We start from the raw sequence: 13632 nt of genomic DNA on the forward strand, positions 1-13632 counted from the left end.
TACAGTCAGTAGACTCGTTCTTCGTCTGTCATCATGACTTCCCCCTCTGGGCGACTCCAAGGACGTATAGCAATTGTCACGGGCAGTTCGTCTGGACTGGGCGCGGCGATCTGTCTCGCCTTTGCCGCCGAAGGGGCCTCTGTATTCTGCATCGACATGTACCCTACACCACGCAACGGGATCAACCCCTCGACACTTCGCGCCGACGACTTCCACCACCGCGTGACGGGCCAACCCGGCACCCACGAACGAATCCGCCAATTCGGCGGCGAAGCGACATACCACAAAGCTGACGTGACGAAGGCACGAGACATGGAGCTCGCGGTCCGGGCCTGCGTCCAACGCTACAAGAGGGTGGACATAATGGTGAACAACGCTGGAGTCAGTGTAGAAAGCACACATATACGGCCCCTTCGATGCCACGAGACGTCCGAAGAGGACTACGATCGCACCATGGCCGTCAATGCCAAAGGCATGTTCCTCGGCTGCAAATACGTGCTGAAACAAATGCTGGACGGACAGCCGCAAATATATACATCGCGCGGCTGGATCATTAACACCGCTAGTGTCCAGGGACTCGTTCCTTATGTGGGAACTCCAAGCTACTGCGCAAGCAAAGGCGCGGCAGTCATGTTGACAAAGCAAATCGCCCTGGATTACGCCAAGGACTTGATCCATTGTAACGCGTTGTGTCCGGGCTTTTTGGAGACGAGTATGACGCAGAACCTGCAAGCGCAAAAGGACGTTCTCGAGGAGATTCGAAGCAGACATCCCTTCGGCGATCGATTGGGGAAGGTCGAGGATGTTGCGAGGGCAGCGATTTTTCTGGCGGGTGATGATGCTGCGTGGATCACAGGCGTACCGTTGCCTGTGGATGGAGCTTATTTATTGAGATAGCAAGGAAACCCTCTCATGATCTACACCAGTTGGCATGGCGTTCTTCTGCGCTTTTTGTCTAGGTACGTTGAAACTTCCCTCATTTAGTGCCAGTTCGCCGAAGCTTCGTCGTCCGCAACCCTCAAAATTTCCTTACACATATGAATCATTACGAATTCTTTCTCCTTGTGCCATTCTCCCTTGGGGATGAGCCACCTCGGTCCGACTTGCACGAACCCCTTTTTCCTCCAGTAGTCCGCCACACGATTCTCGATGAGCCTTACCCAAAACCTGACGAATTTTTTCTCTCCAGAGCGGCTCCGCGCTGCGTCGTATAAAGCAATAAGGCATCGGTCAGCCAAACCCTTCTTTCGATACTGGGAGTCGTTTCGGGAAGCAACGGGACCAATCTCCCAATCATTTGTCTCTCCGACCGGGTGTTCCTCTTCAGCGTGACTTTTCCACCGTTTGGCGCACGCCATTGCGACCGGTAGGCCTCCTCTTTCCGGAATTTGAATGACGGCACACTGCCCATCCTCACCAAGTTCTCGCCAGATTTCGTCCGAGGTTGCAAACCGACTTATGATGCCTTCTTCGTGATGGGATCTGTATGTCTTGTTGACCATATCCAGGAGCGCAACGAGTAATTCCTCCTCATTTCGAAGGTCGTCTGCTGTAAACACCCGCAACAATAAGTTGGACGCCATTGAAGCCTGTCAAGAGCCGACTACGTGTCGGACTTGGAACAAAAGATGCAGTTGCAGCCTCTCAGCTAAGTCTACTAATAGCTCGAACTCGTATTGAATACGAGGAACAAATAGCAGCTAATTTACAACGCGCCTTGGCCTTATAAAGTCCGAATGCAACAGACAACTGATAGCGCAAGATAGTGAGATTTGTTCAGAGCTTTTGGCGGTGGGCCGCTTCTCTTTACGTGCTCACAACCTAGTATGAGAATTAATTAGATCGTGATTCCTCTCCCCCCCCCCTCTTCCTCCCTCCCTCCCCCCCAAACAAACAAAAACAGATTTGGATGAAGCGGGCGGAAGGGTGCTGTACATGAGACATTACCAAAGGTCCTGTGATTTTCGCGGAGGGTTTGTCTGCTTTGAAGAGTCCTAGGAGGATGTCTGACTATATACCACCGAGGGATTCCCGTTACGTTTCCAAGCGGTGTACATCTTTTTTCGATCCTGACCAATTACAACTCGGCGAACGGCAGTTATCTAATGAAGGTAGAGATTCTATTTCGCGGAGGAACAACATGGGTCTGATCTATTTCATTGGACCTATCTAAGCGTGAACCTGCTTTGTGGTATGTACATAGTCCCCCTTGGGGCCGTATTGGTCTCAAATTTTGCCGGGGAAATATGAAGTCTGCAGTCTCGTTCAGATCCTTCAGAATAGTCAAGGCGTCACCATACACGAACCTTTTTCCGGCTGGAAGGTATCCTTGTCGAACGTCACCTTCCGACCAGTTTTTAAACTTTCTTGGAGAGCCTGTGCGATGATGAGAGACGTCAAGCAGTCCCTCAGTGGCACCGGCATCGGCTCCTCATCCAGGATAGCATTGACCCAGGATATCGCCTCAGCGACAAACGCAGCCGAATATCGATCATACCATCCTGGTGTTGGCTCAACCTTGACAAGCCCATCACCATCGCATAGCTCAACACGATTCCGTCTGGGGGTCATATTGACGGAGATTTTGCCGGCCGTACCAAAAATCTCGGTCGCATTATCGTAACCATGTGCGGCGGTTCTTGAATTGTAGAAGTACGCGATCTTGCCATCCCAGAACTCACAAATCCCAACTGCGTTATCTGCATCGCCATCTTCCGCCAGTTCAGTGTGAATCGCAGATACGCCGGCGGCGGACACTGATTTCGGCTTGCAGTTCCCTCCCAACAACAAAATGGACAAATCGATGTCGTGAATAATACTGTCGAGGAATATCCCACCACTGCCCTTCAGATACTGTTTATAGGCGGAGCTCGTATCGAGCTTCTCACAGCCCTGGGATCTAATGACGATGGGGGTTCCAATCTTGCCTTCTTTGATCTTATGGTAGGCATCCTGATAATTCTCGTCGAATCTGCGAACAAACCCGACCATCAATTTTGTTTTGGGATTGGCCTCGACTTTGTCGATGAGAGTGTACAGCTACAAAGTCCTTTTAGCTCTCGTAGCACGACGTTGGGTCTTGGAAGTGTATACGTACCTCAGAGATTGATGTGCATATGGGCTTCTCGCACAGGACGTGAATACCCCGATCAAGTGCAGCTGTCGTATGTTTCAGATGCAACTCTGTCGCTGAGGCTATGATCACAGCTTCTAGACCGGGTGTCTCGATCATTTCTTCGAAGGTGGGATATACCTGAACCCTGTAGGGGACGAGATGCTCATCGGCCCAAACAAGATCGGCCTCGGCCGGGGAACAAGCGCACAACAGGTTTGCCCGCGGGACCAGACGAAGGATATTCATAGCATGTCGCCGGCCCATACGGCCAATTCCTACCACGCCGACATTCAACCTCCTGGCTGGGGACCGAGTAACATTCTGGATGGGTTTCACAATAACGCCGTTTACCAGGTCTCCCGTCATAATACCAATGCCGATCCTAGGACTGCGTGCACAGAGGCAGAGGAGTTCGTGGTCGTGGACGTGGTCGTCATCAAGAGGTATGGGCGGCAAAAAGTCCTAAGCAAACACAAGACCAGAGAGGATGGAATACATTCTCCTTTCGCGGCCTCTAGAAGTTTCTGTGGCTTATCTTTCTGGGTGTATCACGGGGAACATCGCGAACGATGGAAAACCGTCTAGGGCCCCCGGAAATCGGCCGGTCGAGCCACAGGAGAGCCACAGACGTCGCAACAAAGCCGACCACGCCGAGACGGTTTTGGATACTTTTGCACTATCAATGAGGACCAACGGGGAAGCCAAGTACGGCTCTCCGTTGGAATCGGCAAAAACCGAAGCTGCAGCCTAGAGGCGCAAAGCGGTCTATTCCGTTCTCGCTAGTGTGGTCCAGACTCCACCGCGGGCCTCTGTCGCGACCCTCCACCAATCAGGTGCGTCTGTGCGACCGCATAGTCATGTTCGGCACACGTGACTCTATCTTGGCACGGAGGGCTTGCACAACCTCGCCTCATGCCCTCGAACACTTTCGTTTAATCTTCCTTCATGCAGCAATTTAGGCTCGTGGCGTGATACAGGCGTGTGAACTCCTCCAATATCGAAGGCATGATGAAACTTGCCGGGTCACGAATTATCCAGGAGCTCTCCAAACCTAAATTTCATTCGCCATGACTCACTCCTGCGATGCTTCCATCCTCCACCACAAATCCACCCATTTCCACTCCTCGTCCAACATCACTTCACCGGGTCGTCTGTATGCCATATCCAAAACCCTGCTAAGATGTTCCCTCATCACCTTCAGCGCCATCAGCTGTCTCCAATGACGCACTGACAGCCTGACTTTGCCCGAATCCAAGACTAACACGCCGGCAAAGAACTCGAATTCAGCCTCTCCCAGCAGCAGTGCTAGCGCGGATTCGGGGATTGCAGATGTTTCGAAGACGTTGAGATGACCGCTGCGGTTTTGCATCGCTTCATAGAAGGATAACCAGCGCGGTGGTTTAGCATTGTGGGTGTCGTGGTTGATTGAGCGTGGTGTTGGTGAGACGACTTGGTTCGTGTACACGTTCCGCCAGCCTTTGCCTTGGCGCATGAGGATGCGAGGATATAGAGCCATGGCGATGATGGAGTTGAGTGCTCGGTCGCTGACGGTTTGGTTGTAGCGGTGGGGGATGGGGTAGAAAACCCCTCCGTCTCCTCTACTGCCAGTTCGAGCGCGGTTTAGAGCCGCTCTCTCCTCTGCCTCGAGTATCACTAGACCTGCGTCGACGAGGTAGACGAGCAGTTGGATCTTCTGCTCTTCGACTTGGCTCATTGTTTGGTCGCTGATGTGGTTTTTCCAGCAGAATTCCTGGCCTGAACGGTTACCTTTGGCTTTCTTCCATCCTGTATAGGCGTTGAAGGAGGATAGTAAGTCCGAGTCGCTGCGGCTGAATGTTTGGCGGGCGTCGGCTTGCGGTCCGGAGGCGGGGATGGGGAGGAAAGGGGATTTCGACGTCAGTAGCGATATGACAGCCAGAATGGGATCCTAGAACCAAACCATTAGCATTGCATCGGGAGCAGCCTAGCCAGCGTTGTAGATTCTTACTAGGCAGCGGAATATAACTCCAAAGATGGCCAACTTGGCCAACGACACTTCCAATGGTAGATGCGAAATCTGTTGTCCGAGCGGAGTCAATGCCTCGGACTTCGTCAAGGCACCTGCGTCCTTCAACTTCTCAATCGCTCTCAGTACATTCTTTCTCGAGGGTGGATCAATAGCCGCATTGAGCGTCTCCTCTATCGAACCCAGATCCCACACCTTGATTCGTAACACAGGGTCTTGCAGACTCAACCTCAGCATTTCTGGGACCTGCTGCTCCAGCATCAGATTGTCGTGCCGATGCTTGGTGACAAGATGGAAGCAGAGGCCTCCTTGGACACGCGCGGCGCGGCCTCGTCGCTGTCGCGCCGAGGAACGTGAGATGAAGCCCTCGGTCAATCTCGACAGTTGACGTCGTTCGTCAAAGCGCATCAATTTCTCTTTACATGTGTCAATCACGGCCGTCACGTCGGGGATTGTGATACCTGTCTCTGCGATGTTGGTGGCGATCACGATCTTCCTGGACCCCAAGGGCGGGCGGTCGAAGGCTCTCTCCAGCTCCTCAGTCGTAAATGTCGAGTGTAGGAGATGCACGACCCAGTTGCAGCGGAAGGTGTCGACGGAGAGCAACAGGTTGTGGAGATAGCGCATCTCACCTATACCCGGCATAAAGATGAGGACTGCGCGGCTGTATTTCGCGTACTTGGGTTTGCTGGCAATCGCTGCCGCGAGCTTAACGATCAAGTGATAGTTGATGCGGTATTCGTCCATGCTAGAGATAGCACGTAATGTCTGCTCGCTGTACGACTCCGGGTTGGCGACTATGGGGCGACTTTTCTCATTGGCATAGGAATCATCATAGTCCTGCCCCTCGTCTTGAACGAGCAAAGTTTGATCTTTGAGACCCGCGAGGTCTTTCGTCGCTTCGACGGCATCTTCAAGAAAGCCGACCTGAACTGGGAACGTCCTTCCCGGGAGGTCAAGCACGGGTGCTCCTCCAAAGTACGCAGAAAACTTGCTCGCATCGACCGTGGCGGACATGAGTACGATCTTCAAGGTCTTTCTCCGCACCGGTAATTTCTGCAACGCAATAAATAGTAGATCCAGATCCATCGTTCGTTCATGCACTTCGTCAAGGATCAGGTAGTCGAGCTCATCAAGGTCCGGCGACTCCTCCAGCATCCGCAAAAGAACACCAGTTGTAGCGTATGTAATTCGGGTGTTGCTGCTTGTCTTGCTCTCGAGGCGAATTGCATATCCCACCAGCGACCGTGCTGTGCCAATATCATTTCGGCTTTCCCCTAGTTCCTGCGAAACTCGTCTCGCGAGTGTGACGGCTGATATCCTCCGTGGCTGGATGACTAGGATGCGACAGTCTCGTCCGGCGCTGAATTCCCGTTCCAGGAGCAATACGGGTATACCAGACGACTTGCCCGCGCCAGTCTCGGCGCAAATTACAGTGACGGGATTGTCAGCGACGCAGTCCAGGATTCTGTCTTTGAACTGGTGTACAGGCAGCTGTTGGCGAATGCCGAGCATTTCCTGGAACGAGGTTCGGGAGGTTCGCAATGTCCATTCCCGAGAGACTCGATCAGAATTTAGCTTGCTTGGGGCCGTACGTTGTATCCGGTGACGGCCTTCAGGTCGGGTACGATCTTTGCTGACGACCCATGTTTGCTCCTGCTTCACTTTCTCTCGTGTAGTCTGGATAAGCGCTCGAATCCGTCGAAAACTCGATTTATGCTCTTCATCGACAAGTCTTCGTTTTTCATCCGTCAAGTCTTTGACAGTGTCTCTCCATACAGTGGGGAGGCGGGTCATCGCCTTCTGCTCCTTCACACCAAGCGAGGAAACAAGGAACAAGGCCAATGTACAGATATACGCTTCTGACTGGATGCTCGATGCCGCGGAAATATTCGTCATTTCCACACTCCACTGCCGTGGTGTTGTTTTCGCGGAGATCTCTGGTGGGAGAGCAGCGGTCATTTGGTCTTCAATCATTGTATCAATGGTCCAGAAGACGTCCACACTGTGTCTGGCCGAATATGAAGTACTCTGTAATATCCGCAGTTGAATCCGGGATTTCGGATCATGGCCCTTGCAGATATCATCTAGAAGTTTTCGAGGAGAAACACCGGTCCATTTTCCAAAATCGACCAGCTTCACTTGACCCGTGTTTCCTAGATCTTCACTGGCGGTGTCAGGTTCGTCAGATCCCCCGAAGATACCACCCAAAAGTCCGTTTCCATCTTCACCATCGGATTCTGTGTTATCCAATAGGGGCCTTCCATCTTCTGAATCAAGATCTTCTGTCTTTTTGGTTGCTCCGAGGGTTTGTTCGCGGCGTCTTGCGGCATATTCCCGGATAAGCTTTTGATGTGTGGCCTGCAATTCCATGAGACTCGTATACCATGCAGACTCCGCTTCGAATTCATCGAATAGAGGATCTCGACGTAAATTTTGCACTTTCCGACTCAATTTGGGCATTCGCTTCTGCCTCTTGGCGGTCGTGACTGAGTCTTGACTCGGATGTGGATTTTGGACCTCCCAGATTAACCGCTGAACTCGGACGTACTCCTCCGTCAATTTTGAAGGGTCGTCGTCATCGTCGCTCTCTGAGGAGGACATGCTTGGTAAGGAGTCATCTTCCGGTTCTGACGTCTTTGCTGGAGTACTTGTAGGACTTGGTCGGCTTTGAGTGGCAGATATGGGCTCTGTAGCGGAGTTAGCATGAACATTTCGTTCATGGGGCTTCTGAAAACGGCTGGAAATGATCGATCTATTTGCACGTCGATTGAAGAGGCCTGATAGATTTAAGTAAGGTCCTGGAAAATACACGCAACTTTGCCTGCCTTGTCCTTTGAAACGTGGAAGCTGTCTCGAACACGTCTCTGCGATGCTAGATTGTGGACAAAGGAAAACACAGGAGAATCCCGGATTGCACAGGCCCAAAGTTCCTGGCTTAGTTACTACTCACCAGAACTTTCTTGAAGAGGTGTACTCTCACCACTTTGCCCAGATTTCGAGGTAGTTCCTTGTTCATAATTCGAAAGCTCGGCCGATTGAGATCCGGAAGAATACCATTGGAGAGCCCCGTACAGACCTGGCAGAGAGTCGCCGACTGTATACGGCCGCCCCGACATCGCCAATTCTGCGATATAAGCAATGGCATCGGCGACCCTCGGGAACCTCAAAGCTTCTAGGACTTTTTCCAATGTCCAAAGATCGACCATAAGTCTCTCTTCATCATTCGAAGGAGAATTTGCGTTAAGAACTGGCCATGCAGATATTGAATCCATGTCATTCATGCGGAATATCTCGTCGACCAATTCATCAAAAAGCCAATTGTAGGTTGACAACCGGTAAGCCTGTGAACGCAGTTGTCTCCGCTCCGTCTCAAGCTTGGTAACTTGACGGCGTGCCTCAGCCATGGACCGCATTGCGTATTTCTCGACCAGCGCCTCTAGCTCAGAATTTTCTAGGTGGGCTTCCAGATCCTCGGGACTCATATTTTTTATGTCGGAGGTCTGTTCAGATGACTCGTCGCCTTTCCGGCCGGTAATTTGGCCACCGGCAGATTCAGCAGGCGCGGCAGAGACATGTTGTCCCTTTTCCCCAGTCTCAATGTTGACCAATTCCTTGTTAGGCTTATCAGGAGGCCTTGCCTTGGAGGGTAGCGAAGTAGTAGCGAAACCACGTGCAGGATTTGCCGCTGACTTCTTCTTTTTCTTGTTCGGAGCCATGACGCAGACAAGATTTCACTATCCGTTGAGGTCTCCAGGAGGTGAAAATAAAGCCTAGCAATAAGCATTGAAAAAAAGCCGAACGGTGGCTTCGAATGTAGCCTCCTGGCAGATAGCGGATCGCGCGGAGGTCTGAAGATGAATTCTTCCAATCCATGTGTCACTCCAAGGCCATCTACTGGATACGTGTGGTAGAATACCTGCCAAAGGATGAACAGCCCATTGTACAATTCTCACGGCCAGATGTTCGAGTTTGAAGAATCGCCAAGAGTAATCGTCGAAGACGGCCTAGCCTTGTCGGGCTTCGAGTGTGGCCGCTTTTACATAAGGGCTCTTCAGCCTCGTTCCGGGTGAGCCCACGATGCCGGCATCATGCTGTATAAAGTGATCTACGATCAAGAATATGTAACTCCGAACCAGCTTGAAGACCCTGTGTAGGCACCACGGCCGTGATGAAAGGCGCTGTGATCTTGATCACTGGATATGTTGGTGAACATAAATTCTCCTTACCGTTGGTATGTCCCCTGGTATATCAACCACGTAGATGCACTCAGGATGAGAGAGGTTTCCTCCGACTCGAATATATCCTCTAACGACTCTGGGCTGAGAACTGTCATTCCGACTCCCGCCAACAGAATCATAAGCTTAGGAAACCAAGATTCCTGGTTGCGTAAAGTCGTTGCTAGGAAATCCGCATCAGTTTAGGTGGTCCAGTCGCTTCGGCAATAGTCGCGGGCTTGGCGCACCGCCGCTTATGAGAGCTATAAGTACCTCTTCCAACTTGTTTTTCTCACTCAACTCCATTCGCCCTGTCGCACCGGTTTGTGCTTCACTTCGACACCGTCCGATTATCCTCTCCCCTGCAGCATTAGACTACCTGTCCTCGAATATCTCCCCCCGGCTCCCTCAAAATCTGTCTCGTCTCTCCGAGTACGCCTGATCCGTCTATGGCGTATTTGACTTCTCAGGCCGTTCAACCTGCAGGCTCCGCTGACGCCGCCCGTAATCCACGTCTCCACCAGGGTCTTAAGGGCATATGTGTCGGCGTGGGCAAGTCTCCTAGCGCCGCCTTCCGAGGGTGAATCCGCGTCATGGGCTCCCCTCGGTCATTTTTCCGGATTCGCAAAGACCCCGCGAGATCATTGTCACCAACACTCAACTCTCCATGGGCGAACCATCGGCACCAAGACTTTTATCTCGACCTAGTGGAGCAAGACATGGAAAGTGAGCGGCGGATCTTTTGGCGCAAGCCGGCGCAGAAAAGCTGAGTGCCGGACCTCGTACAACCAAACACGAAAATGCCGCACATAGTTATCGGCAGCGTGCAGGCGCATTACTGCCTGCGTTCCGCTTCGAAAATGCAAAGGGGCCTTGTCTTCCATTTCGGCACTCGGCGATTCCAAAGAAAAGAAGTCACCATCCGGCGAAGGGGACATGTCAGCATATTCGAGTAGATTCTCAATATCTGTCTCCTCGTTTAAGTTGAGCGAAGGATGGCAGTTTCGCAAGAGGGCCTTGTGAACTGCACTGTTAAAGAAAAGCGCGATTCGCAAGACGAGATTTCGCTCGGACAGACGTAGATGTTGATTCTGCTACAGCTGATCCCAATAGCGGGCAGGTGTGTTTCTCGTAAGATTGGCCACCAATTTCGAAGAGGACTGCCGAATCATCGAAGAAACAACCGATGGCAGGTGTCTCGGTCTAGAAGGCATTAAAGTTTTTGGCAGATCTACACTATTGATGGTACGTCGGTATTGCGGCATCTTGCTAGTGCCTTGGTCAAATATTGAGAGGAATTGCCATTTCAATCAACTGCGAGATTCATCCCTCGCCGACCTTGTCAACATTGTCTGGTTGCACGAGGAGGGAGTCGATGCAAGTTGGAATCCTTTGCCTTTGAAGCTTGAGCCGGTCCCCTCGGCCGTGCCGTTAACAGCACCGATTGAATTCTCTCTCTCCAGATATGTGTCATCCAGCCTGGTAGTTTGACCAAAAATGCCCCCCATCATGCGCAGAGACTGCTGGATTGTGTCATTACTCATATAACCACCCACCTGTCCCGTCTTCGCACCTAACCCTTGATTTTTACCATGAATGGTCTTCTCCCCAGTTGAAGCCATAATTTGGATGGCGTCGCCTTTGGCGTAATTCTCGATAGTGCTCACTTTGTCCCTTAGATGGCTCTGTGCTGTGGACCAAATATTCAGGTGATGCCGAGTCGTAAGCCATTCGTCTCGTAGCCGCGCGATATCTGTACGATCATCCTCCGAGAAAAGTGCTGTCTTGGATTTCTCAATCAACCGATCAAAAAGCTGCCTCTCATGCTCTTCCAACTTTGAGGTCGCGCGAGAAAGGCTATCGACGCAACCCTGGAAGCCTTCGTCCGCCACTTTCTGAGGTAGAGAACTCGAACCCAGTGGCCCATTTGGGCCGGTGCTGCGCTTTGCCGTGAGCTGGATCTGGCTAATGTGGTCGGATAACTGGGTACAGATTTGAAGACATTTCTCAGTACTCAACCGCTCTTCCTCAATCAATTTGACCTCATGTGCATCTTTTTCGGAGCCTCCTTTTTTTTGAACTATTATCCTGTCCATTTTCTCGTCAATTCTCTCAAGACGGTCTTGAAGATTGGCTTTTGTAGTGTTCAGAAGATCAGTATAAATCTCGATCCTTTCGACCGTAGCAGAGGACTCGCGACTAAGAGAGTATTTTAGCATTGCAGCTAGCTTTATGCACAAGATTAGAGACACTTACAGATGCGCGTCTGCGAGGGCAATTTGAATGGTCATTTTATGCTCAGCCAGCAGCCTTCGGATACCATCGATATCTTCCCCCATGTACTTTAGCCTAAGCCAGTCTCGGAAGCTCGTATGGGTATCGTTCGATCTCGATAAGCATTTCAGAAGTTCCTCGTGCAACGCTTTGCACGTGTGGTCACACTGTTGTAGAGGAATTTCGAGCATAGAGAAGTCCACATCGCGGACAGCCTTGATCGTTTCATCGAGCTTGCTTAGAACTTGGGTCAAAGCAACAAGCCCATCCAAGAAGTCGAGTACACGTGTTTGATGACCTTTGTAGCTCTTGATTGTGTTCAGAAGTATTATACTTCCTTGCAAGGTGGCCGTGACAAGTGCTGATACTCCGGAGACCGCGCCGATAGCCTCTGCCATTGTGGGGTTCTTGTAGTCGAGATGGAAAGAAACGCGAAAAGTTCACGCTGGCCAGGCAGACTAGCAAAGTCAAGGGACTTCTTATAGTCTGCTTCTCGCAGCTCGTACTTGCTGGCAAGTTGCATTCTGTTTGCATCTATTGGCTGGTAGACGGTAACTTTGTGATAGGATTCAGGGTGCTTCGAATTTGGATGAAACCAAATTGGCGGCTAATTGACCGGTCACTGTAGGTCTGTCTCCCTTCGCTCAAATCTCTGCCTATGGGCAAGCGCCGCGGTAGAAACCATAGCGAATGGTCCCAGCTAGGATCACACCTAGCAGTATCAATCGACAGCGTTAACTTCTCTGCAATGATGTTTCCTGAGGTCTAGGTGACTTAGAGCTTACTTGGATGTTGCCAATTAAATCGTAATGTCCACAAATCGTTTTCTCTATTTAGGCGCGCGACTACAAGAGCGTTTCGGCGAGCGAGTGGAAGTACGTTGAACTCATCCTGTGGTCCAAAAAGCAACGAAACGATCGACAAACTTGAACCAAGCGAAGAACGCCTTCAAAAGCGGCGACAAACCCGCTAAATTCGGCGGGAAATTTCCCTGCAACCTACGTTGTGTTGAACAGTGCTACTGAACGATGAACATGCGACCTTCTTCGCTCAATCAAATCGAACAACGAGCACTGAAGCTTCATCATTACTTCTGTCAAAATTAAAACCAAAATGTTGGCATTGGCTCTGACAGCTGAGCTGGAGGGGTATATGATGTCAAACGCTGTCTCTCTTCCATCACTGATGCATGTCCAGCGTGACCGACCTTGCTCCCTCCGATACAGCTGAGTCGCCATACTACTATACATTCAAAGTGCAATGCACATCATGTCGCGAGACACACGCCAATTGGGTTGGTGTCAGCCGCCATGTAGGTCTTTACGCGATCCTAACGAGGTCTTCTTGTCCAAGCAACCATCCCAAAATGCGGCGTATCTTCCCTTGTCCATTTTCCTGCGATTTACTGTTGGGTGTATTTGCAAACGCTGAGATGAACAACGAAGATTCCACGCCGTCTGACGAATCAATCATGCTAGGAAATGAACGAACAGTCAGGAAGTCGAGGGGAAGCAAATTTCGTCTGGAAATGTAAAAACTGCAAGGTTTGAATCCGTAAATTGGCAATGTTGTAGCTCTTGACTGACCACGGATGACTGCGAAATCTAGAGAGAATCCAGTGCAACGATCAAAGCGGCTCCTACGGCGTACGAGCCAAACTCACCGGCAAAGGCAAAGAACATCATTGAAATTGATTGTCGGGGACTCGAGTTTATTGATTTCAAACCAGATGTACCTTCTCATACCCAATGTGTCAGATCTTCACATGACTGACCTTACTGCAGGGGGAGTGGGAGGCCACAGGTATTGGATCGGGAACGAAATTTACAGGGATTGATTTATCAGAAGGAGAATGGTTCGACTACGACGAGAAAGCAGGAGAAGAAGTCAGCATCAAGGATATAAAGTGGGAAATTCGGCGGGCTTGAATGTTAGATTTATGTTCAAAGCAAAACCATTGGGTGGAATGTTAGCCTTGTGTTGGGAAGGCTAAGCACGTGACTGTGACGTATCCGCCTGCC

General features: G+C 51.0%; 6 protein-coding genes across 6 annotated transcripts; 2 read left to right on the plus strand and 4 right to left on the minus strand.

The window, feature by feature from the left end:
- Positions 1-33: 33 nt before the first annotated feature.
- On the plus strand, positions 34-897 carry Z518_01514 (uncharacterized protein; the record flags this gene model as incomplete). Its single annotated transcript, XM_013422114.1, has 1 exon — positions 34-897. One exon carries the CDS (start codon positions 34-36, stop codon positions 895-897), a length of 864 nt encoding a protein of 287 aa, XP_013277568.1.
- Positions 898-980: 83 nt separating this feature from the next.
- On the minus strand, positions 981-1583 carry Z518_01515 (uncharacterized protein; the record flags this gene model as incomplete). Its single annotated transcript, XM_013422115.1, has 1 exon — positions 981-1583. The coding sequence occupies one exon, from the start codon at positions 1581-1583 to the stop codon at positions 981-983; it is 603 nt and encodes a 200-aa protein (XP_013277569.1).
- Positions 1584-2283: 700 nt separating this feature from the next.
- On the minus strand, positions 2284-3481 carry Z518_01516 (uncharacterized protein; the record flags this gene model as incomplete). The annotated part of the gene is made up of 2 exons (XM_013422116.1): positions 2284-3039; positions 3098-3481. 2 exons carry the CDS (start codon positions 3479-3481, stop codon positions 2284-2286), a joined length of 1140 nt encoding a protein of 379 aa, XP_013277570.1.
- Positions 3482-4187: 706 nt separating this feature from the next.
- Z518_01517 (uncharacterized protein) lies at positions 4188-8839 on the minus strand (the record flags this gene model as incomplete). The annotated part of the gene is made up of 3 exons (XM_013422117.1): positions 4188-5042; positions 5103-7810; positions 8074-8839. The coding sequence occupies 3 exons, from the start codon at positions 8837-8839 to the stop codon at positions 4188-4190; spliced, it is 4329 nt and encodes a 1442-aa protein (XP_013277571.1).
- A 1808-nt stretch (positions 8840-10647) lies between these two features.
- On the minus strand, positions 10648-12009 carry Z518_01518 (uncharacterized protein; the record flags this gene model as incomplete). Its single annotated transcript, XM_013422118.1, has 2 exons — positions 10648-11536; positions 11594-12009. 2 exons carry the CDS (start codon positions 12007-12009, stop codon positions 10648-10650), a joined length of 1305 nt encoding a protein of 434 aa, XP_013277572.1.
- A 715-nt stretch (positions 12010-12724) lies between these two features.
- Positions 12725-13539, plus strand: Z518_01519 (uncharacterized protein; the record flags this gene model as incomplete). Its single annotated transcript, XM_013422119.1, has 5 exons — positions 12725-12759; positions 12809-12923; positions 13090-13155; positions 13220-13342; positions 13396-13539. The coding sequence occupies 5 exons, from the start codon at positions 12725-12727 to the stop codon at positions 13537-13539; spliced, it is 483 nt and encodes a 160-aa protein (XP_013277573.1).
- Positions 13540-13632: the final 93 nt, after the last annotated feature.

Source organism: Rhinocladiella mackenziei (genome assembly GCF_000835555.1).
Source record: "Rhinocladiella mackenziei CBS 650.93 unplaced genomic scaffold supercont1.1, whole genome shotgun sequence".
NCBI lineage: Eukaryota > Fungi > Ascomycota > Eurotiomycetes > Chaetothyriales > Herpotrichiellaceae > Rhinocladiella > Rhinocladiella mackenziei.